General features: G+C 39.5%; 1 protein-coding gene across 1 annotated transcript in view; it reads left to right on the top strand.

The window, feature by feature from the left end:
• Positions 1-22,638, top strand: part of WDR1 (WD repeat domain 1) — an 82,400-nt gene extending 59,762 nt beyond the window's left edge. Inside the window, 6 exon segments of the mRNA XM_030191187.1 lie at positions 6,861-7,017; positions 10,496-10,583; positions 15,117-15,227; positions 15,694-15,867; positions 18,065-18,209; positions 21,736-22,638. Coding sequence (XP_030047047.1) covers positions 6,861-7,017; positions 10,496-10,583; positions 15,117-15,227; positions 15,694-15,867; positions 18,065-18,209; positions 21,736-21,842 — 782 coding nt within the window. The 3' untranslated portion in view covers positions 21,843-22,638.
• The last annotated feature ends 2,239 nt before the right edge of the window (positions 22,639-24,877 follow it).

Below are 24,877 nucleotides of genomic sequence, written 5' to 3'. Positions count from 1 at the left end.
ATTCCATGCTACCAATACCAGGGTAAGCAGTGGCTTCCCTCATGTCCATTTCAATAACAGACTATATACAGTCTTAATATTGCATATGGTCTCCCCAGGTTCATGTTCTTTTCACGGCTGTCAAACATCCAGGAGCCAAAAATTAGGCACCTGTTGAGTTAGGTCAGAAGGGCCATTGCTGGCTATAGAACAGAGGAAGTGAAAGGAGACTGCAGGGAGGAAGAGCCTGTGAGAGGGCATCCATTACAGCATGCCCATCTCTGAGACCATGAGAGCACCAGCGCCCAGGGAAAAGACTACAGACGATCACCATCTTGTCCCCAATATCATCTGGGCTTTCAGGACAGCGTGTTATCCACCAATCAGCTGTTCCTGCTCCACAGCATAAGTGGTTGTTTGCATCTGGGCTGGGCGTTCATTACATCGCACCCACCTCTGAGGTGTTGTATCGAAGGGGTGTGCCAAAGGGGCATGTCCCTTTGTGCATCCCTTCATGTGGTGCTTGGACAGTGCTTGAAGGCCCTTAAGATGATGTAATTTTGTTTGCTGGTAATCTATTCCTATTTTAAACTTTCTCTAATGTCTATGCTTATTAAAGGATTTGTATTTAGTACCGGTATATTAGTTCTAAATCTTCTGCCATTTCCATATTGTTGTAGCAATTCCCTTCAGACATACCTTTAATAACGCCACTAATTTCCCTCAGATCTCCAACTCTATAGCAATAACACCAATTACTACCCTAACATTTCGCCATAGAACTAATCAAGAAGCTTGTTATGCTTGTTATCATTTTTATTTATATTCCCATGGCTTATACATCACTATACCAATGCTTACAAAGTTTTATATCCCTGTGATATATACCCCAAGACAACACCTATACAGGACACTTAATAGATTCCAATATAATTCATTCTTATCAGGAATAAATTGCTTGTTCTATAATGGCCAAACAAACTTATTTAACCAACCACTTTAACAAAAAAGGTTTGAAGGCTTCCCATCATAGGAAACAATTAACTAAAATCATACCTTCCAACCTTAATAACCACTCATATTTACCTTTACCAATATGGTATGTTAATGCCCATTCAGTTGTTAATAAAGCTGAAATTATAGACAGGACCCAATACAATGATTGCAGAAGCCTGGTTACAAGCAAAAGAGGATCCAACTATTCTAGGCATTTGCCCTCCAAGATATACTATTCTGTATCTCCCAAGAGTCGAGAAAAGAGGGGGAGTGTTTCAATAATTTATAAATCATTCTTTGACGTAAAATTGCTCTCAGAGCTACTACATACCTCTCAATTAGAAATAGTTGCTTGCTCAATAAAAGATGTTTCCTTATCCAAACCAATTAGTTTATTGCTACTGTATTGTCCTCCAGGAAACTGGAACGAAGCAGAGCTTACTGTATTCATTGCTGCAGCTTGCGTTAATAATATTATACTAGTTGGCAATGTTAATTTACATCTTGAAAACCCCAATGATTACAATACTAAGAACTTTCTTGACTTCCTCAACTTGTGGCAATTCTCACTTTTTACTAGACTGTCCTCCCATGTCAAAAGTTACCAATTAGACATATTAGCAAGTAAATTTGGGAACCTAACAAACTTCTATATATCAGAGCCACTATGGTCCCCCCCCCCCCCCCCTTCCGTGTTTGGACCACAGTAGACTTACATTTTATACTTAACTGGAAAGAAGTTAATAATCCACTCGCCTTTTAAAACTAGGGGTAAAATTGATCCCATAGATTTCTGGTCTAATGAAAAATTTGACTACCTACTTTTCTCTTCCCCATTTCTAAACTTTATTCAACAATGGGATGAAACGTATAAGAGAGTTCTTGATGAGATGGTGCCAGAAAAAGTCAAATCTAGACCTAGTAAGAAATCACCCTGGTTCAGTGCTGATCTTTTAAAGATGAAATGTCAATGTAGATGATAGGAAAGAATGTGGTTAAAATCAAAAACTACTGAAAGTTGGTCTAATTGGAAGAAACTTCTGAAAGAATACAAGAACATGATCAGACATGCAACATCTACTTACTACTCTAAATTCATAGGTGAAACAACTAATCCAGGAAAACTATTTACACTAGTTAATCTACTGAACACCCTGCTGACCAACTGGCAAATTATTTTGAGCTGAAAATAATCAAAATAAGACAGGAATTGGAATGCTCTTTAAAATAGAGCATTTCCTCAGTCTATATGGTCAATTATCTTCATGTTCAATAGCTGACAGAATCTGGTCAACATTCTGTCCACTCGTGGCAGATTCAGTCAAACACTTCCTATAAAAATACACTTCGTCACAATGTTTACTTGACACATGCCCTAGTTACCTCCTAAAATCAACCCCTAATTCATATGTCATTTACATTGAAATCGCACTTTTATGCTATCTCAGGGGTCATTCTCTTCTCAAAACGGTAGCATTATTCTTACTTCTATCCTGAAGAATCCTCAGATAATTAGAAGTGTTGTATCCAACTGTAGACCAGTGGCCTGAATTCCTCTGTTAATAAAAGTATTAGAGGGTTTGGTTGCCCACCAACTAATGGAATATCTTCAGAATCGCTCCATTTTACAAAGTTCTTAGTCAGGTTTTAGACCTTCATACAGCACTGAAACATTTTTCAGCACTTCACACCAACTTCAGACTGGAATTATGTATAGGTAATAAAACTATAATCCTCCAATTCGATATGTCTAGTGCCTTCGATACTGATCATAAGATTCTACTAAATCTGGACCATTACGGAATATGTGAATCTGTTCTAAAATGATTTTCTGGTTTGGTAAAATATATTTATTTATTTATTTAAAAGATATTCCACTTACAACTAGGCAGAGCACAAGTCAACATACACAATAAAATAATAAAAACAAAAACATCAGCACAAATTGGTACAATACTCAAAGAAAACATATACATCAGACATAATCTCTCCATGGTCCTCTTGTTGTGGAGTGTCACAGAACTCTCCTCTATCACCTATCTTATTCAATGTTATGATGGCTCCCCTAGGCAACCTACTTAGAAGCACATGGCTTTTTCACATGTATGTAAGCCAATGATATCACATTATACATTCCATTTGTAAGGGAATTAAATGAAATTACAACCAAATCAGACTAGGCGTAACTTTAATGGAATCTTGGGCAACCAACTTCAATTAAAACTTGGCATCCTATGCCTATCAAAAAGTTTTATGATTTGACATAACCTGTCCTTTAAAATCTACTATTAAAATTCTGGGGATAACATTCTATGTTTCGAAGCACAGATCTCTAAAGTAGTTTCAAGTGTCTTCAAATATGTTCTGGAAAGTAAAAAGACTAAGACCATTCTTCACAAGATCAGTATTTCGTACCTTAGTCCATTCGTTAGTCTTAACAAAATTTGATTACTGCAATTCCATATATACAGGTGCAAAAGTTGCTTCCTTAAAAAGCTACAAACTTCTCAAAACATGGCAGCTCATCTTATCATCACGTTATACAAAAGAATCACCTCTTCTTTTTAGTTTACTTTGGCTCCTAATAAAAAAGAGAATATCATTTAAACTAAGTGTATATCAGATTCTATATGGTATTTCTCTATCTTACATGAATAATTACTACTACTACTACTATTTAGCATTTCTATAGTGCTACAAGGCGTACGCAGCGCTGCACAAACATAGAAGAAAGACAGTCCCTGCTCAAAGAGCTTACAATCTAATAGACAAAAAAATAAAGTAAGCAAATCAAATCAATTAATGTGTACAGGAAGGAGGAGAAGAGGGTAGGTGGAGGCGAGTGGTTACAAGTGGTTACGAGTCAAAAGCAATGTTAAAGAGGTGGGCTTTCAGTCTAGATTTAAAGGTGGCCAAGGATGGGGCAAGACGTAGGGGCTCAGGAAGTTTATTCCAGGCGTAGGGTGCAGCGAGACAGAAGGCGAGAAGTCTGGAGTTGGCAGTAGTGGAGAAGGGAACAGATAAGAAGGATTTATCCATGGAGCGGAGTGCACGGGAAGGGGTGTAGGGAAGGACGAGTGTGGAGAGATACTGGGGAGCAGCAGAGTGAGTACATTTATAGGTTAGTAGAAGAAGTTTGAACAGGATGCGAAAACGGATAGGGAGCCAGTGAAGCGACTTGAGGAGAGGGGTAGTATGAGTAAAGCGACCCTGGCGAAAGACGAGACGGGCAGCAGAGTTTTGAACCGATTGGAGAGGGGAGAGGTGACTAAGTGGAAGGCCAGCAAGAAGCAGATTGCAGTAGTCTAAACGAGAGGTGACAAGGGTGTGGATGAGGGTTTTGATAGAGTGCTCGGAAAGAAAGGGGTGGATTTTACGGATGTTGTAAAGAAAGAAACGACAGGTCTTGGCGATCTGCTGGATATGAGCAGAGAAGGAGAGAGAAGAATCAAAGATGACCCCAAGGTTTCGAGCTGAGGAGACAGGGAGAATGAGAGAGCCATCAACAGAAATAGAAAACGGGGGGAGTGGGGAGGTGGGTTTAGGGGGGAAAAATGAGAAGCTCGGTTTTGGTCATGTTTAATTTCAGGTGGCATTGAGACATCCAGACAGCAATGTCAGACAAGCACGCTGAAACTCTGGTTTGGATGCAAGGTGAGATATCAGGGGTAGAAAAGTAGATTTGGGAGTCATCAGCATAGAGATGGTAGGAAAAGCCATGGGATGAGATTAATGAACCAAGGGAAGAAGTGTAGATAGAAAAGAGGAGGGGACCAAGAACAGAACCCTGAGGTACGCCGACAGGCAGAGGGATAGAAGTAGAAGAGGATCCACCAGAGTGAACACTAAAGGTGCGGAGGGAGAGGTAGGAAGAGAACCAGGAAAGGACAGAGCCCTGGAATCCAAGTGAGGACAGGGTATCGAGAAGTATGCTGTGATCAACAGTGTCAAAAGCAGCGGAAAGATCAAGAAGAATGAGGATGGAATATTGACCTCTGGATTTAGCCAGTAATAGGTCATTGGAGACTTTAGTAAGCGCAGTTTCGGTTGAGTGGAGAAGGCGAAAACCAGATTGTAGTGGGTCAAGAATAGCATGTGAGGAGAGAAAATCAAGGCAGCGGTGGTGAACAGCACGTTCAAGTAATTTGGAGAGAAAAGGGAGGAGGGAGATGGGTCGGTAATTAGAGGGACAAGTAGGGTCGAGTGAAGGCTTCTTAAGGAGAGGTGTGATCACAGCATGTTTAAAGGTAGTAGGGACAGTTGGAGTGGAAAGTGAGAGGTTGAGAATGTGACAGATAAAAGGAATAAGAGCAGGTGAGATGGCATTAAGAAGGTGGGTGGGAATGGGATCAGAGGAACAGGTGGTACATTTTGAGGAAGAAAGGAGAAGTGTAGTTTTCTCTATAGTAACTTCAGGAAAGGAAGAAAAGGAATGAGGGGAAGGAGAGAGAGGGGAACGGACTAGTGGAGGGAGAGGTGGCGAGATAGAGAATTCAAGGTTTATCTTTTGAACCTTGTGAAAGAATTCAGCAAGGTCTGAGGAGATAATGAAGGGGGAGTTGGGGGAGAGGAAACCTTGAGGAGAGAGTTCAATGTGGTGAAGAGAAGTCGAGGGTTAGAGCCAAGAGAGTTGGTCAGTTGGATATAATAATCCTGTTTGCGTAAAAGAGCAGATTGGAAGGAGGTCAGCATGAACTTAAAGTGTAAGAAATCAGCAAGGGCCCGAGATTTCCGCCAAAGGCGTTCGGTGGAGCGGGTACAGGAACGTAGGTAGCGGATATTAGAAGTCAGCCAAGGTTGGGGTTTTGTACGCCTTATAGGGCGGGTCATCAAAGGTGCAAGTGTGTCTAAGGCAGAGGTTAGAGTATTGTAAGAAGAAACAGCCTCGTTGACAGACGTGGATGGTGCCACAGTAGAGAAGGAGGTTTGAAACATGGGAGGATAGAGATGAAGGGTCAATATCGTAAAGATTCCTAGATAAATTAGATAAGATAGGACAGGACTGGGAGGGAGGAGATTTAAGTGTGAAAGTTATAAGATGGTGATCAGAGAGGGGAAGATCAGAGGCAAGGAAACTAGAGGGTGAACAGTTGGAGGAGAAGATGAGATCAAGACAGTGATCATTTTGATGAGTGGAAGAGGTGGAGCATAGTTGGAGATTAAAGGAGGATGTTAAAGCGAGTAACTTGAAAATATAAGAATTGGAAGGATCATTAGCAGGAATATTAAAGTCACGCAATGCTTCATCATAGTTACAATATAATCTAATCCTGCATTTCCCAAGTTGTAAGAATTTGATCTACAAAAACATTCATTCTGCTAACTTTTCATATCAAAGTTCCAAAAGCTGGAATTCTCAACCCAAACGGCTCAGACACATAAATGACTACATCTTGTTTCGTAGCGTACTGAAAACTCATCTATTCAACGCAATAAAGAAAATAATTTAATTTTAAATGAATAATCCTTTTTAACACACTCTTACTTTTAATTACGTACTCCGATTTCTCAGCTACTGTGTCCTTAATTTGATTGTATTCAAACCAGCTGTTCACATTTATACACTACACAACTCTGTTTTAAATACTGACTATTTTGTGTTCCTTATTTACATAAACTTTCATTATTAAGTGTATACATCAGGGTTTTCAACTAGTTTAGTATTTCTCAATTTATTTGTTATGTAAGCCACATTGAATTTGAGATTCTTGAGATAATGTGGGATAAAAATGTGAAAATATAATATTTTTGGCAGTTCACCTCCCTTTTTTCTAAGGAAGCAAGGGGGGAGCTTGTTCCGTCACCCCCCCCCCCCCCCCCCCTTAATTTTCACTGTTTTTTCTGCTATATTAGTGCTGTTTTACTCCTTGATTCTGTGTGTGCACATTATTGGAATGCTCAGACGGGGGAGAATGACACCTTCACTGGGAAGGGCCACACAAACCAGGTTTCCAGCTTGGCTGTGGATGAGTTAAATGAGCTGGTCAGCTGCAGCATGGATGACACCCTGCGTTACACCAGCATCAACAAGAAAGAGTACAGGTCAGTGACTATTGCAGAGATAATTTACATCTAAACTACTTGCTCTTGCTTTTATATGTGATGTTGGCTTACTTGTGCCTAATGAAGTGGTTTATAAATGGGGGAAGGAGGCAAACGAATACATGCAGAAACAGGATTGCTTCCCCTGCTCTAGCCACTACATTCCTATGGCTTGCACTCTTGAATAAACTTCTTTAAAATAATCAGTTAAGCTCTTGGCTGGCATGACCACAGTTTCTTCTTTCTTTCTTGTGTTTTTTTTTTTTTTTTTTTAGTTACTTCTCCTGCAGTGCAACATGAACAGTGTTGGTGTGAGGCTCCATACTTGAAAACTTAAATAACTTTATTTTTAGGTACATTTCATAATGAGAGTACTTGTTTTTCCTATCATACGTTTAAAAAAAATAACTTTATTATAGGAAGGGTAATAAATACATCATGATCAAACTCAGCATCTCCTTCAAAGGAATGCAAATCAACAATGCATATCCCCTTCTAGATCTCTTCTCCTGCCCTCCACCCCCCCCCCCCCCCCCTTTAAGAGAACTTTATAAAACAGTTCCACATTTGCTGGTAAGCAGATCATTGGTTGTGGAGTATTGCAGTAACTCAGTATCTGTCACACACAATTCAGTCTTTCACTCGTGTATATTCAGGATGTCATGTGTCTTCACAGAGCAGCAATCACCATCCACACCGCCACAAAAAACAAAAGCATTGGTTTATGTTTAGGTCCTTCAGTTCCTGGTACCTGCCTGCCCAGAAATGCAATTCCCATGTGAAATGAGTCTCATGTAGCATAGTTTGTAAGTAGCCAAAGTCTTCTCTCCAAAACCCCTAGAGTTATATACAACACTGTTGGATGAATGGATGGATATATATATACCCCCTCTCCAACAGTGTTATATCCTTCCAATGTATTTTGTACCTGTACCCTATCTGGTGTGTAGTATCAGCGTTTTCTACTATTTGTGGGGCATAGGAAATCTTATGGGCTTTTAAATAGCAGTCTTTCCCATCTTCAGCACTAAGGTCTCCATTGATTTCTTTCTCACAGGTCGCCATATATTTCAGCTTTCCGCTCTTATTTTCATTAAGCATTTTTGTGTAATATGGAGGTCATCCCCTTTTGTACTCCCTTTTCTACCACTTCCTCAAATACTCTGTTCAGCACCTATGTGAGCCATCAAATTTCCTTGTTGTAGATAATTTTTTTAGCCTCTAAATAAGGGAATATATCCCTTGATTGAAGGCGATACTGCTCTTGTAAATCCTCAAAGCTGGTAAAACTCGCTGTATCAGGAAGAATACACAACTTCTGTAGAACTTTCAGATGGCTGTGGGACTCAAAAAGATTCCAATCGTTTGGTTGACAGTCTTCTGGCCAGAAGATTGTCATCTGAGTCCTGCAGCCTTTCACAGTACAGGCTGAAAGTTCTACAGAAGATGTGTATTCTTCCTGATGCAGCGAGTTTTACTAGCGAAACAAGGCACTCTTGTTGAAGTACAGAGTCTTGTTGGGCAGGCAGTGCACTGTAGGATACAGAACGAGTGACAGAGCCCTACATGTGATGCTGGCAAGAATGCAGCGGTCTTGATCTTGGACAATGTGGGCATTTTTGAGATAAGTGTGAGCTGGATAATTGAACATGGCTTGATAATTGTGTTTCGGTACATCTGATTTCCGTGTTATTCTTAGCAAGCAGGTTAACTTTTTCTATTATATTTATGTAGGAATGTAGAACCCCTGATTGCTGTGTAGATGAGAGAGGGATTTTTTTTGTACCAGTTGCTTTTTCTCATTAAGAAGGAATTTTTTCATACAGGTTCTTTTTTTTCTTTTCCTCTTAAGGAACCAATGATCTGAATGGACTCCCAAGAGTGATAGTGGGTATTAAATTAGTTGCAGTTGTTGCAGTTTCCCCTATCAGGAGATTTGAGGTTCCAGTTACATTTTTATAACAGCAAGAGTGGTGAAGTTTGTAGCTTTATTTGATTATTATCAAGCTATTTCAAGTGAATTTAAGTTGTCATTTGCTGTCAGGGCACTAGTTTATATCTATGTAGTTGAATTTCTTTTGTTTTCCCTATGGCAGTACTAAGGACAAAAACCACTATTTGGTTTGTGGGGTACAGTGGTCAGCTTCAGTGGGAACCTGCACTGATGGAAGGAAAAAGTAGTGCCATCCTTTCTGCCCAAACTAGTGGTGCCATTTCTACTACTGCTTACTACTACTACTACTTATCATTTCTATAGCGCTACTAGACTTACGCAGCGCTGTACACTTGAACATGAAGAGAGAGTCCCTGCTCGACAGAGCTTACAATCTAATTAGGACAGACAAACAGGACAAACAAGAGATAAGGGAATGTTAAAGTGAGGATGATAAAATAAGGGTTCTAAGCAAGTGAATAAGGGTTAGGAGTTAAAAGCAGCATCAAAAAGATGGGCTTTTAGCTTAGATTTGAAGATGGCCAGAGATGGAGCTTAACGTACCGGCTCAGGAAGTCTATTCCAGGCATATGGTGCAGCAAGATAAAAGGAACGGAGTCTGGAGTTAGCAATGGAGGAGAAGGGTGCAGATAAGAGAGATTTACCCAGTGAACGGAGTTCCCGGGGAGAAATTTAGGGAGAGATGAGTGGAGAGATACTGAGGAGCTGCAGATTTCATCTGAATCTTACTTTACCAGTTTTCCAGTATGATAATCATGGCAATTCCATTGTCTTGCACAAATTTGATGTTGGTCATATCTTGTAGTGTATATCTCAGAAGTACTCTGAGAAATAAGAAAATCTGTAAGGATGTTTGTTCTTTTTGAGATGAGCCCATAAAGGGGAAGTGGCGTTCAAAGCCACAGTAAATAGGTGGGTTCAAGAAGCTATTACTTCTGCATATTTTCTTCATGGTCATTCACCAGAAGTTTTGAAAGCCCGTTCTACAAGGGTCTGCTTCTTCGGCAGAGCATTTGTTAGTTCTACCTCATGGGACTTGCACAGCAGCAACCTGGGCGCCTTGCATTGTTTTAGTTGTCATTGTACATTAGCCCCAAGGGCCATTTCGCTCAAAGCTTGAACATCCAAATTTTTAAAGGCCGAGTCCCATCCTAACTAATTACTGCTTTGGTATGTCCCAAGCATCTGGAGTGGTTTGGTGGAATGATAAGGGAGGGGACAATTTAGTTCTTACCTGCTTGTTTTATTTGGCTGTTTGGGTGCATGAGTGATAAATTCTTCCCCCTCCTTTTTCCCCAAACTGTAGCAGGTGTCATACTTGGCAAATACTGCTGTTTGGTTCTCTGATGTATAGTAAGCACAATGTATATCTTTTTTGTATATTTAGTAAAAAGTTCAGTGACAAATCCCAGCTCTGGTTCCAGTTGTCATTTGTACTAAGTGTGAAACGTGACCAGATAATGTCTTTTATCCTAAAGCTAACAATGTAATTTCTATTTAATATAAACTAAACTTTTTGTTTAGTCCTCAGGATGCTATAAAAATGGATATTCAGCCAAAATGTATAGCAGTAGGTTCTGGAGGATATACCGTGGCTATCTGCATTGGACAGGTAAATGTCTGGAATGTCATCTAGTTCTTTGTCTAGTTATACTGCTGTTAAGCATGCATGTCAGTTTCCATGAATTAGACATCTGAAAATTTCTTTTGTCAACTGTGGGGCTAAATTCTGTATATCACGCCTAAAAAATAAAAAAATAATTTAAAAAAATACACCTGTAAACCACGCCTAAATGTAGACATGGTTTATAGAATACTTTATAAAATACTCCTAGTACCCATTTTCTACAACTATATTTAGTCGCAACCATTTATGCCAATCAAAACCTGGTGTGAATGCTGACGCCTAAATTACGCGTAGAACAGGATATTCTATAACTGCATAAATTCTAGGAACACCCATGACCACACCTCCCTATTCAGTTCCATGTCTTAAAATTTACGTGCATCACTCTGTTGAATACACTTAGACATTTGTGCACTTAAATTCTAATTAATTCCAATTAGTGTCAGTAATTGCTTGTTCAACTATTGGCCCTGATTGGCTTGTTCAGCTAATTGAGTTGTGTGCACAAATCCAGAATACAATCGGCTTTGCGCGCACAACTCATGTCGTACTATATAGAATCCGGGGGATAGTGTTGATGGGAGTATAATGCCTAGTACATTTGTTCCAGTTATTGGGTGTTTGAAGCAGACTATGTTCTTTAGTTGAAAAAATATATTTTAATCAGAAAAGTGAATTAATTAGGAAGCAGAGTAGGGGATTTTCATGAAGGAGTGACTAAACATAATCTTTAGCATTAAATTGAGTCCTTTTTGTAGCTCATTGAGAAGCAAACATAAAATAGCATAAAGTCCCTTACGTTATTTGGGATATTTTTAGTTCAAAGATCTCTTCTTCCTAGTAAATTTTCACTAAACTTGCCAATAGCAAGGTGCATGCAGGGGGAGAGAGCTATGCTGTCCACTGTGTGCTGCATGTATGACAAGAGGTTGTATGTATACTCTGTGCAAAGAACTTCTGGCTCTCAAAGAATAAGGCCAACAATATCTGACAGCTAGAGTAACAGATCTAGAGGAGATGAGGTAGACAGGTATATAGAAGAGACCATAGTTGAGCAGTCCCACCTTCAGTCTTGGTAGCCTCTGTGCTTTCTTGGAAAAGGGTCACCAGAAAAGCCAGTATCACCTTGGTGTGGCAAGACCTGAAGCCACGATCTGCCCTCCAAGTGATGTAATATCATCTAACACAGAGGATGTCTGTATAGAGATCTGTGACCAGGAGGGGAAGGCTAGGACAGCTGTTGCTCATTCAGTCCTTAGGAATGCAAATAACTGGGTGGCTGGTTGCCAGCATGAACATAGGTGGCAGACTTCACCTGCGACCTAGATAGGATTTTAGATGGTGATAGGAAGGAGCCAACTGTTTTTGTACATGTGGTACCAGCGACCAAGTACAGAAGTGAATTTCTAGAAGACCAATTTTAGGATTTCTGATGCAAAGTTGAAATTGAGAATCTCCAGGGTAGCTTTCTTAAAAATGCTTCCAGTTCCATCACTGGACCCAAGAAGCAGGCAGAACTAGATGGATGGAACAGTGGTGCAGGGGGGAGGGATTTGTATTTGTTGGCAAAGAGGATCCTGTTTGAAATGATGATCTCCACCTTTAACCAGGGTGGAACTAAGTTGCTGGCACTAAATTCTCTAAAGAAGAGTGCAACTGTTGGTTTGGAGTAAGGTTTCTTCAAGAGATGGTAGTAAAATATTATCGTTACCTCTCTGAGGATATTCTAACAGCAGAAGTACGATCCTAGATTATCAGTGTAAAAAAAAAAAAAGTCTGTATAATCCGTGCGTCTATTGAGTAGAGCTTAACAAAATTACAAAATTGACCTCAAAAGTTCCACAAACTCCCAATCACTGCTAAACACATAGTTAAATTATACTTCTAAGAGATTTATCATCATAGGCCAATGTCATCTATAAAAAAAGAATGGGAGAAAAACTCTTCAGGAAAGAAAAAAATGCCATTCTAAAAAAAAAAAACCAGACAACTAGACAAAAGCTCAAAACACTCGCATTGTAGCAAGGAATATCCAGTTCTTCCAGCAAAGAAACAAAAACAAGTGTGCACAACCAAACACTCTCCCTAAATATAACTTTGACTTCAGACGCTGGAGTGTCCGTTATCTTTTTAGCACGAGCGTTTTTTGGTTGCGCACACATGTTTTTGTTGCTAGAAGAACTGGATATTCCTTGCAACGATATGACTTTTGAGCTTTTGCCTAGCTGGTTTTTTGAAATGGGGTTTTCTCCCATTTTTTTTTTTTTATAGGCAATGCTGGCCTATGATGGTAAATTATACTCCTAAGTAATTTAACTTTGTGTTTAGCCGTGATTGGGAGTTTGTGAAGCTTTGTGTCCAATTTTATAATTTTGTTAAGCTCTACTCAATAGTCGCACAGATTACACAGAATATATATATTTTTTTTTTACTGATGATCATGGATTGTCTATTCCCTTTTTTGTTCTGATCCTAGATTATACCATGAACAATTGTGTAGGTTATAAATACAAACATACTTGAAGTTGTTTTCATGCAAATGTCAGAAATTTAATGAAGAGTTAGACATCTGAGTCCTGGGGTAAGGATCGACAACCCATGGGACTGATGAAAGAAGGAGTGTAGTTGTGGGTTATTCTACATCCACCTATACAGGATGAAGAGAGACATGCTATCAGGAATTAAGGCAGACTTTGTGGTCCTTTCACCCAATGGGAAAGTATAGTTTGCCCTCGCATGTTCATTACTAGTATCTCAAAATGTTGATAATTTCAGCAAGAGGTGACCAGTCAAATACTGCCCAATGTATGCATCAAAGTTCTAACTCGCTTTTGAAGTTTTTTTTTTTTTTTTTTTTTTACTGCAATCTGATTCTGACCGTTTTTGGCAAAGAAACTTTCAGAAGGATCTCCAGCTTAGTTTAGAACCTGAGAACGGGGCAGGTCTGTGGAGTGCTGTACACACAATTTCAATCTGCTAGCTAAAGGGAGCAGATGCTTCATATTGTGCATCATACAGACACCCAACTTTGTACTCTAAATTTAGTAGCTCTAACCCTTCGTGCACATATGGCAGTGGGGTTTGTACAAGACATTTTGATATATTGTTGAACAAAAACTGATAGTGCCAAGACAATTCCCTTGGTGTACTTGTTGGTCTGCTGGAGGAACATTTACAGAACTTCCAGTGGCTAAAAGATTGATTTCCCAACTTCTGCATGCTGCTGGCCTGGATTGCCTATTTCTAGAAGACTAAGCCTCAAATTGGTTTCTGGTGGAGGCAGAAGTCTTAGGGAAAATAACAGCAGACGTAAAAGGGCAAGCATACAAACAGAAGGTCTGGGACTGTTAATTTGACACGGAGAGCTTCTGAGGTATAACTGACATAGGCCACCTCACCGGAGCTGCTTTTTTTTGTATTTTTCCTGATTGGGACTGCCATGTTGTGAAAATGTCTTCTGCATCCTGACATTATGTATGTCCATTTAGATACTTGTTTTTTTTCCCCCCCAATTAAATTAATTAGGAAGGCTAGCATTTTTAGTAACACAATAATGGGAGATTAACCCCAGTACTGTTTGGACTAATCTCTCTTTGGGACACGTTAGGAGATGACGCTTCTAGATTCTGTATATGACTACTCCATAGAGTAGTTGGTCCTGAAACAGGATGAGAAGTGAAACTATTTTAAATTTAGTTTATACTGGTATACAGGCACTTATGCAAGGGATAATGGCTATCAAATTTTGTCATCACTGGAAGAAGGGCACAGCAGCTGCTTGTACATGCAGGTGCACATCTCCTGCCCTGCAGATGCTCCACAATCATTGATAATCCATCAGTAGGGAAGGAGACTGGCAGTGTGTTGGACCATATTATTTTTGACCTCATCCTATACCACAGAGCTCCACCATTCATATTTGAGCCATGTGTTACCTAAACTTGACTGTTCTCTTGAGGCCGAGAGCAGTGTGGGAGATGAGCTGTTCAGTGCCCAAACTTGCTGAAAGTCATATGGTGATAGCAGTGTCGTCTCTGGAACAGTTCTCTTTTCTCTAAAAAGCCTGTGGAGCAAATGCAGAAGGATTAAAGAAAAACTGAGGGAAAGGTAGCTTGAAGGAGCTGGAAATATGATGAATACTAACTGGTGGGGATGGGATTGGGCCTAGCTGGGATAGAGTTGGACAGAGAGCTGGGGAACAGGGAGACTTTTGTTGGGGAAGGGGAGATGGGATTAGAGAAAATGTGTGTGTGTGGGGGGGGGGGGGAACGACTTTATTTTAGCTAGATAAACTACTCAGAATGCACCTGAGCAGCCAGGCCATTCATATCAAAAGGGGAACACCTCAGGATAGTTGTGCCATAGGGGAAGGATCCCTCTTCCTCACCTTCACCTCTTCCAGCTGCTTGATTTTATAAGAGCTCTTCACAGGGTAAACCATGCTTTATACACAGAAAATGCTGTATTTAAAATTGGCTCCATGCTGAAAAAACCTGAGTGAGCTGTTTGTCTTCCTAGATTGTCTTGCTGAAGAATAAGAAAAAATGCTTTTCTATTGAAGACCCTGGTTATGAGCCTGCAACTGTGGCAGTTCATCCTACAGGCTCTACAGTTGCTGTGGGAGGAGAGGTAAAAATGCTTTGTATCATCTTACATAAACTTCAAGTTTGAAGTTTATCTCCATGGGTTTAGATTTTAAAACTGACACCTGTTTGAGGTCAAGATTTTTTTTTTTTTTTTTGTCATTTACTATGTTAATGACTAAATGTTTTTTTTTTTTTTTTTGTAAAGTTTTTAATTTGCAGACGAAAATGTATTAACAAAAGGCCTCAATTTCAACAGCATACTGTTACCAAGCAGATGTTTTAGGGAATACACTGAACATTTTAGAAACAGTTAATGACAAACTGTCTGCAAGTAAAACAAAACTGGAGAGTATCTCGTGTGTTCAGCTTTGCATGAAAACATTTGAAACATAATTATTGTGGTGTCTACAAAAGGGGGGTACAGACATATTTTCAATGACATTAAAAAGGCAGTTATTTACATTCATTACCAGTGTTTAGATAGCTAATTGTAGTTTGTTCCCTTGCAGGATGGAAAAGTTCATTTATATTCGATTCAGGGGAACACCTTAAAGAATGATGGCAAGGCTTTGGAAGTTAAAGGCCTTGTGACTGGCTTAGCATATTCCCACGATGGTGCCTTTCTTGCAGTCTGTGATGCGCAGAAGGTTGTTACTGTTTTTAGTGTGGCAAATGGGTATGAGGTAAGAAACTGTAATTTCTTTGAAGCTGAGTCTACCAGGTTATCTAACAAAATGTAAAATTTTGTTATCTATTTTGGACAGTTGAATGGAAGAAAAGGCTAACTATTTTCAGCAATGGACAGAATTGGGGAAAGTCAGAGCAATTTTTTCTTTTTTTTGTGTTGAGTATAGTATTGCTTGTTTCATGCACTCCCCCCCCCCCCCCCCCCCCCCAAGATTCTCTATATGGTGCCCAAATTTGGCTCTCCATATTGGACGTGAATCCACAATGTAAATGCAAACAAATTGGTTTAACAAGCTGTTAACATCAATTGACTTTTTCCAAATTATTGAAGTTAAATAGCACTGGTTTGGATTTGCATGTGCATCTGCCTGTGTGCTGTTCTATAACGCAGGCGCCTAAATCCCATAGGATGCAACTCAAAAGGGTGCAGGGGCGTGCCAGAAAGCTGTGTGCAGTGTTATAGCCCAATTTACTTGCCCAAATGCCATGAGTTGGGTACTTCCAATAGACTGGACCACAGCTGTTTATGCAGGGATACTCAAAATATCACACAGTTACTTTTTCCCAGCAAACAATCATAGAGTATAAATTGCCTGTTCATCAAACTTGTAATTATATAACACTTTTTTTTTTTTTTTTTTTTTGAAAAAGGGATCCTCAGATGTCACAATACAATTACTGCCAAAAATCAGCTTCTTAGTGCCGCACTGCATACTCATTGGTCCCACATTAACTTTCTAAGCTAAGTGGCTTTTGAACTTTTGATATGAAAATATTCAATAAAAAAACTGTGGGACCAATGAGGAGTATGCAATGTTCCATTAAGAAGCTGATTTTTGGCAGCAATTGCATGGCTGGGTATCGCATTTACACCAGGTTTAAGCTAGTGCCCACATCATGTGAAGACATTCAACAATTCAAGGTGCTGCTAAAAACACATCTGTTTGTGAAAGCCTTTTTGGCTCCATGAAGACTTATCTGATTGACCCTTCTTTCTCTGTGGTGGTTTTTGTTGTTTTTTTCTTGGTTAGACCCAGTCTAATGATCATGTTTTAGCTTAACATGCTTAGCAATGGTTACGTGTTCGTGTATGTGAATATTGTTACGTTCCTTGGATAAAGGCAGGATATAAATGTAGTAAGTAAACAAAAACTTTGGGCGCAAGAATCAGCGCTATTCTATAAAGGATGCTTAGCCTGAAGCACTCTTTATAAAATAGCAGTTAGTGCAGATTTCCTGGTACAGATTTTGAGATCTAGTAGACAGTCCACAAGTCATTGTGTGTTCAGAGGATGTCTTTTTAAAATGAGCAGTTTTTAGAGTTGCAGCTCTGTGTTTGACATTAAGAGCCCTGTTTACTAAGCTGCGTTATAGGCGCATTGACCTTGTTTAACGCACGTTAACCATGTTCGCATGTTAAGTGTACTTGCCTACAATATCCTTATAAGCGCCTACACAGCACGCGCGCTAATTGTAGGTGCGTTAAAAACTCTAACGTGCCTTAGTAAACAGGGCCCTAACTTTTTATGTTGTACTGTCATAATTCTGCAAACACATTTGCCCACTGGTGTACAGAACTATATTCTGTTATCTTTTAACTTGTTTTTGTAGTTGATTTTGTCTTTTGGGCTTTGTTTCCAGAATGTAATGTGTGTTCGTTTTTATTTCTTAAACCCATGTTCTCAGTTTGGGGTTTGTTTGGTTTTTTTGGATATCACATTGGGTGTGACAGTGTGTTTTGGGTTTTGTAATATTGGGAAGGCAATTTAGAAATGTGTTAAATCATATATTGTACACAAGGCAAGTTAGAAATACTAATTATTAGCTGCAGATGCTTTATTAGAAAATAAAACTGCACAAGGCCAATGGTCTTATGTCAAGAGCCATAAACTGTGGAAACTAGTGCAGAGAGACAAATTCTCTGAGGTTGTTCACACTGGAGCATCTCGTTCATATAATGTGGCCTAGTGCTTGGAGAGGCATCCTGACCCTTTGTTGAATAGATCTGTTGAGCAAGTTGACCCTTATTTGCTTTCAAGCTTAGGACCAATTCTGCTTATGACCTTGGGAGGAGAGACTTGCAAAGAAGAATTCTTTAGTCCTTTCCACCTTGTTTCCCCCCTCCCCAGATTCCAGTATGTTGCTTTTAGGAATCTTAATCATTTTTATTTTTTTCTTTTGCCTTTTAAATAGGAACAAAACGCCTTCTATGGACACCATGCAAAAGTTGTTTGTGTTGCCTGGTCACCAGACAATGAGCACTTTGCTAGTGGAGGCATGGACACGATGGTTTATATCTGGACTTTAAGTGATCCTGATCTTAGAATTAAGATCCCAGGTAATGACTGCTAAAATAGGTGGAAATATATATATATGCTGTGTTATTTGTAGATAAGAACATTTGTCTCAGAGACTACTGCAAGCTCGATGCTATAATTTTGTATGGTTAAAATTAACATGACTTAAATATCACACCACCAAGCTACCCGATGTCCACACAGATACTTGAGGCAGGCCCCCGTGCAGATAAGTTGGACGTCTACCATCTTTAAATTCTTTGCACGTACACAAGCCTTTTCCACATCGACAACTTTGTCATTACATTAATTGGAACACTGCCTAGACCAGAAATTCCCAAACTGGGGGTTGGGACCCTAAATAGGGTCACTAAATCTAAGTTAGGGGTCACAACCTAGGTGGGTACTCCATAGGTGTATCTATTATTGTGCACTTCCAAGAGGGTCGCACAGTTTTACTTGGCTGAAAACATGGGATTACAGCCACAAAAAGATTAGGAAGCACTGGCTTAGACAATAGCTGCTTTTGGTTTTTCAACTAGAAAGCAGAAATCAGAATAGAAATTAAGTTTGCCTGTTTAAACTTTTCATTTGACTAGGTGGTTTTTGTAAGGATGCTTGACACTGAACTGTGTGAAGAAAAGTCAAACTACTATAATTGTTGAGAGATTTTTTTTTTTTTTTTAAAGGAAGGCTTATAGCACTTTTGAAGCTTAAGGAATGTCAACATAGGTGGTCAGTGACTGAACTATATAGGGAGGCAAAGTTGGGGGTGAGGCAAATTTAAAATAATTAGGCCCTCAAGCTCAGAAGCGAACGCGGGCACTAGAGGTCATTAACGCCAGACTAGCGCCTGTGTTTGCGGTCGCACAGTGCTCTCTACTGTGGCAAATGATGAGCTCGCCCCAGATCAGAGCTAATAGCATTTAAATTAGATTAAAATGAGGCCATTTTCTATTCACTGCGATGCTCGGAGAACAGCAGCCTGAAGAAGGGCGCTCACTGCAGTAAACCTAATGGCGTTAGCGTTTTAAGAGAAAATCCGTGGTTTGCAAAGGAGAGCAGCAAGGGCAGGGGTCATCCCATTTGGTTCTTGAGTCAGCTGGAACACTGGAAGTGCCAAGAGCCAGGGAACTGCACTACATGGAGCGGCAACTGGAAGTCAGTGCAAACACAAGTCTGAGAGGCAGCTGTGTCACAAGAGGACTGTCCGGATTCACTCTGGAGCCCTGTAGGTGGGGTACAGAACATGCCTCAAAACAAAACATGCTTTGCTCGGAGTTCTCTGCCTGCTGTAGTCACTTTCTGCAGTGTGGGCTGGAAGCTTAGTAAGCAGAAGGACTCCCTTCTTTCACCTTCACCCCTCATCTGGCTTTTTAGGCATCTTCTGGTACTCCACTGTACAAAGTAGGGGGGGTCTGGGTAAGAAAAAGTTAAGCAAGAAATCTTGTGCACATGTGCTGGGCACGTCCCGCCCCTCCTTACTTCCCAATGCTCAGTGCTAACGGTGTGCATAACATTTGCATGCCATTAATGAGCATTGAGAAGTTCTTTTTTGGCACTTGAAGGGTGGTATTTTTGCGCCGGAGTTTTGATCATCGGGCCCTTAGGGTTGGAGGCAACACCTATGTCAACAGTAAAGAGATAGTAGGGACACTTTTGAATATAACAGGGAAGGACTACTTCACGGTGTCTCTGGTGCAGGTACCTGCTACCTATCCCTAGAACCTGTGCTATTAATGATTTATACACAATGAATACATTCCAGAAAATTATGTAGCAAAAAAAAAAAAGGCAGCAAATTAATGTGCACCAAAATACAACATATTAGACTAGTGTATGCAAGTACTTTAACACTTGGCTCCCAGTCAACCCTAGCTCTCCAATCCAGCATCTTTCTGTTGGCCATGTAAATAGTGATGATCACAGCGCTCTAATAGAAATCCTGTGGTTACTGACAACCATAAAATGATTTGCCTAGATTGCCAAATGGCCACAAGGCTAAATCTAGAATTCATTACCAGGCCTATTGTGAAGTAATACAAAAACCGCCAGATGTCACTCGGGACCTTGAGAGCAATTCTACCGTACTATAATGGCACTTAATTTAGGAGTCACAAGGGCATTCCTAGGAAAAAGCAGCTCCATAAACATTGCAGTAGGCACTAGAACAATACATTTATTGGAAAAACTGAACAAGCTAGATTAGTACAAATTGATTGTACACAGAATACCCAGTCTCTTTCACATATGCAGAACACAGGCCCTGACCAAGTGTAGAATAAGTAACCACAAACTAAAAATAGAAAAATGTAGGCAAAAACATAACTGAACCCCCAAGAAGCGAGACTTTGCATAGAATGCAACACCAGTGAAGGAGAATTTGTGATACATGTCCCATTATACAGTATAAAATAAAGATGTAAATTTCAAAAACCTACGTATTCTAATCTTTACATTACAAATAAAAATGAAAATAGGGTGATTCCTTTTTATACGACTAACTTTGTTATTTTTTCAGAGGCCACAACCACCTTTCTCAGGTCAGGACAGTATACTGCTGTAATGGTACATTGTCCTGACCTAAGGAAAGAGGTTTAGGCCTTTGAAACCTAGTCAAATTTAAAAGAACAAAAAAAAAAGGAAAATAAGCAATAATCTCATTTTTTAACATTTAAGGGTATGTTTACTAAGGTGCATTAGCGTTTCTAACATGCCTATACGTTTCTATGGGCGCATTAGCGTTTAATGCGCGTTAAAAACGCTAACGTGCCTATAGCACACCTTAGTAAACATAGGCGTTAGAGTGAACTAACACAGCAATCGTATTACTTTTATCACAATGTTTTTCTAGACCTTTTGTTGTCCTGCCATTTTATTTTTTCTAATCGTGTTGGTCCCTGGTTTCTGCTTTCCTCTCTTCTTAACTTTCTGCCTGGGTTTCCTGTCCATTTTGTCTTTTTATTTTTTATTTTTTTTTATTCTGTCTTCATTTCCTTCACTACATCCATCGCCAAGCATTTGCAGTAGTCTGTATGTTCTTTATTGCTATTGTTACTTGTTTGATTATTCGTGACTTCTTTTTCTCTTCTGTCATGCTTGTATATAAAATTTAATTAAAACTTACTTGAAAAAAAATACTAATAACAAACCAACAAAACTATGGTGGTCTTTTACTAAATCTTAGCTTGAGTTATTTGCAGCAGGGCCCATTTTATTCCTATGGGCCCTGCTGCAGATAGCTCAAGCTAAACTTTAGTAAAAGACCCCCTATATAAAATGAATGCCCAATTTAAGGTGTAAAGACTTACTCATTTTTATGCACCTGATTCTGATTAGCTAATTGTGCTGAGAAAACTGACTTTCTATTTCACACACTTCTGAATTTTTCTTGTTCTAGTTTGTTTCAAACAGAATTGTTTTATTGCATACAAAGAGACCGTTTCAATTAAACAAGGGGGTATGGTAATAAAAGTTTGGTTCTCAGCACTGTTTGGTAAAAATTGTAGTGTTACTGTTAGTACAAGCTCAGATTTTCTTCTACTAACACCGCCTCAACCATTTCAGATGCCCACAGGTTACATCATGTCTGCAGTTTGGCTTGGTTGGATGAACACACACTGGTGACGGTTTCCCATGATGGATGTGTCAAAGAGTGGACGATCTCCTTTTAAGCAAACACTCAGCTCGCCACACCTTCTTTTATCAGGAGGAACAGATCAGGGATTAGAGCTACTGTGGTGGAACATAAAATTTCTCTAATTATATTTCTGTAACAACTCCTGGGCCTTGTATCACATCCTGCCGGTCCTTACAGGGTGTTTGTTTCTGTAACATACTTCTTCAAAGCTTTAGCTAGTAACAGTTTTGCACATGAAAAGCACTTAACATGTCTGGAGCTCAGTAAACTTCTGCGTGCAACATTCCAGAGGCAGCTGCCTGGTAGAGTTCCCATGACTCTTCAGACCTATCCCTTCTCATTTTCTAATGAAATACATTTGTGATTGTACAGCATGAGATGACATTCTCATTTTCTAATTACAGAACATTTCTGTACTAATGGTCATAAGAATATTATCCAAAAAAAAGGCAAAATGAAATTGTGCCGGTATTGTATTTTGTTGCCTTGCTTTGTTTGTACTGTACAAAACTGTTGCCTCAGTTATTTTTATCTGCAGATGACAGTGGGGTATGCCAGAAATTATCTTATTCCACGTTTGTCTGGTTTTATGGTTCATTTCCAGGATCAATGTGTTTGAGATTTTTGATGTAATAATTTGACTATTTGGTATTATGCAGAATACTTATTCTAACCTTCCCCTTGAATGTTTTGTTGCTTTATGAGCAGCTAAACCTGTGACTTGGCCATCTGTGAGCATCATGATTAAAATAAATCTGCATGAAGAGAGAACAATGTAAAACTGATGTACAATCATGCAACTTTTAAATAAAGGCAGATAATTAAGTGTTGTCTTTGAAAACATTTTTAGTGATACATAACACCACCTCCCAAAAAAGGTGATGTTTTACTGGCTTAGATAGATAGATGTATGTGTGCGTGTATCTATATCTCTATATATCTCTCTCTATTTTTTTCTTTAGTTTGTGATACAGTTCTGTTTCCTATTTCAACTAATGTCAGTTTTACTAAGTCATTCTCTGATCCCTGAATCATGTTGGCGTAAGGTGCATACTGTACTCATACTGACCAGAAATGAACTTTAAGGAAATATAATTTTATACTTTTTTTTTTTTTTTTTTAATTCTTAGAAGGCGGCTTTAAGTGAAAATGAAACAGTGAATGGAAATTTAATTCTGATACAGGTGATGAAGATGAGTAAAACCTCATGCACCACAGCAACATTTTGTTGGGCTCCTAGAACTTAGGCCCCAGTGTAATTTTGCATCACTCCATTTTAACTCCTTTAACACCCAGCGCAGTAAGCTAATGATATACTGTACTCATGCATCTGTTGTTTAAACTAGAGCTGTACAGAATATTTGTATTTGATTTGGCCCCAAATATGTTATTCATATTTGGCAGAATAGTGATTTAAATTTAAGAACATAAGACTAGCCATACTGTGTTAGACCAATGGTCCATCTAGCCCAGTATGCTTCCAGGAGTGGCCAATCCAGGTCACAAGTACCTGGCAAAAACTCAAATAGAAGCAACATTCCATGCTACCGAACCCAGGGCAATCAGTGGCTTCTCCCATTAATATGAATAATTGGGGCCTCTACTATGCTAACTCCTATTGAAATAAAAGCTTTATTTCTAATTTCACATTGCTTTTTTATTATTTGTGATGTTAAAGCTTAATGCCCATTATTCGTATTTGACCAAATAGTAAAATGCTATTCGGTACAGCTCTAGTTTAAACACATGTAAGCCAAATCAAGTATGTGCCAAGATTAGTACACATGTTGTACATCATATACAATAAGAAATGTAACTACTGGTCTTTTAAAAGGAACATTCAAGGCACTTTGACTGACCTATCTGAGCTTCTAACCCTGCCCCCCTCCAGTGTGGTCCTTCATGGTTACTTGAGGAAGGTGAAAGCCACTGCCTCTTATACTTCTCTCATACAGTGAGATCATTTGGCCACCATACTACTACTATTTATCATTTCTAAAGCGCTACTAGACGTACGCAGCGCTGTACACTTGAACATGAAGAGACAGTCCCTGCTCGACAGAGCTTACAATCTAATTAGGACAGACAGAACAAACAAGAGATAAGGGAATATTAAAGTGAGGATGATAAAATAAGGGTTCTGAACAAAGTGAATAAGGGTTAGGAGTTAAAAGCAGCATCAAAAAGGTGGGCTTTTATCTTAGATTTGAAGATGGCCAGAGATGGAGCTTGACGTTCCGGCTCAGGAAGTCTATTCCAGGCATATGGTGCAGCAAGATAAAAGGAACGGAGTCTGGAGTTAGCAGTGGAGGAGAAGGGTGCAGATAAGAGAGATTTACCCAGTGAACGGAGTTCCCGGGGAGGAATATAGGGAGAGATGAGAGTGGAGAGGTACTGAGAGCTGCAGAGTGAAGGCACTTATAGGTCAATAAGAGGAGTTTGAACTGTATGCGGAAACGGATAGGAAGCCAGTGAAGTGACTTGAGGAGAGGGCTAATATGAGCATAACAACCCTGGCGGAATATTAGTCGTGCAGCAGAATTTTGAACAGATTGAAGAGGAGAGAGATGGCTAAGTGGGGAGACCTGTAAGAAGCAAGGGAGATAAGCTTTCAACTTCAGCAGGTCAGTTTTGAAGGGACCATTGTGGTTGCCAGAAGGGTAGGTAGGTGGGTGGATGTGGATAGGGATGTGCAGGCCCAAAGCATTTTCATTTTGTTGTGTTACATGGGTTATAGGATGGTTTTGTGCGTTTAAAATCTTTGTTTTGAGGGCAGTATTAGCAATAGTGCACCTTAGTGCTGGGAATGTTTATCCATTTGGAACAGCATGAGATATATCGAACATCTCCCATGTTTCATGGTTGTTAACCTGAAAAGGACTGGGAATAAACCCCAAATTTTAAGTGTTTTTCTATCATCGATAGAATGTCCTATAACCGATAGAGCCTAATAAGTTTGAACTAAAAAAGTTTAGTGCACTTGCTGCATTGGAAATGTCCGTATGCAGGACTGTTCATGCATTTGCATAGAAAATGTGCTAATCATAAAGCACTCTGTTAGCATGCATT

The sequence above is a fragment of the Microcaecilia unicolor genome, chromosome 2, assembly GCF_901765095.1.
Source record: "Microcaecilia unicolor chromosome 2, aMicUni1.1, whole genome shotgun sequence".
Taxonomy (NCBI): Eukaryota; Metazoa; Chordata; class Amphibia; order Gymnophiona; family Siphonopidae; genus Microcaecilia; species Microcaecilia unicolor.
Note: the sequence above shows the minus strand (reverse complement) of the source record. Positions and strands in the feature narration are given on the sequence as shown.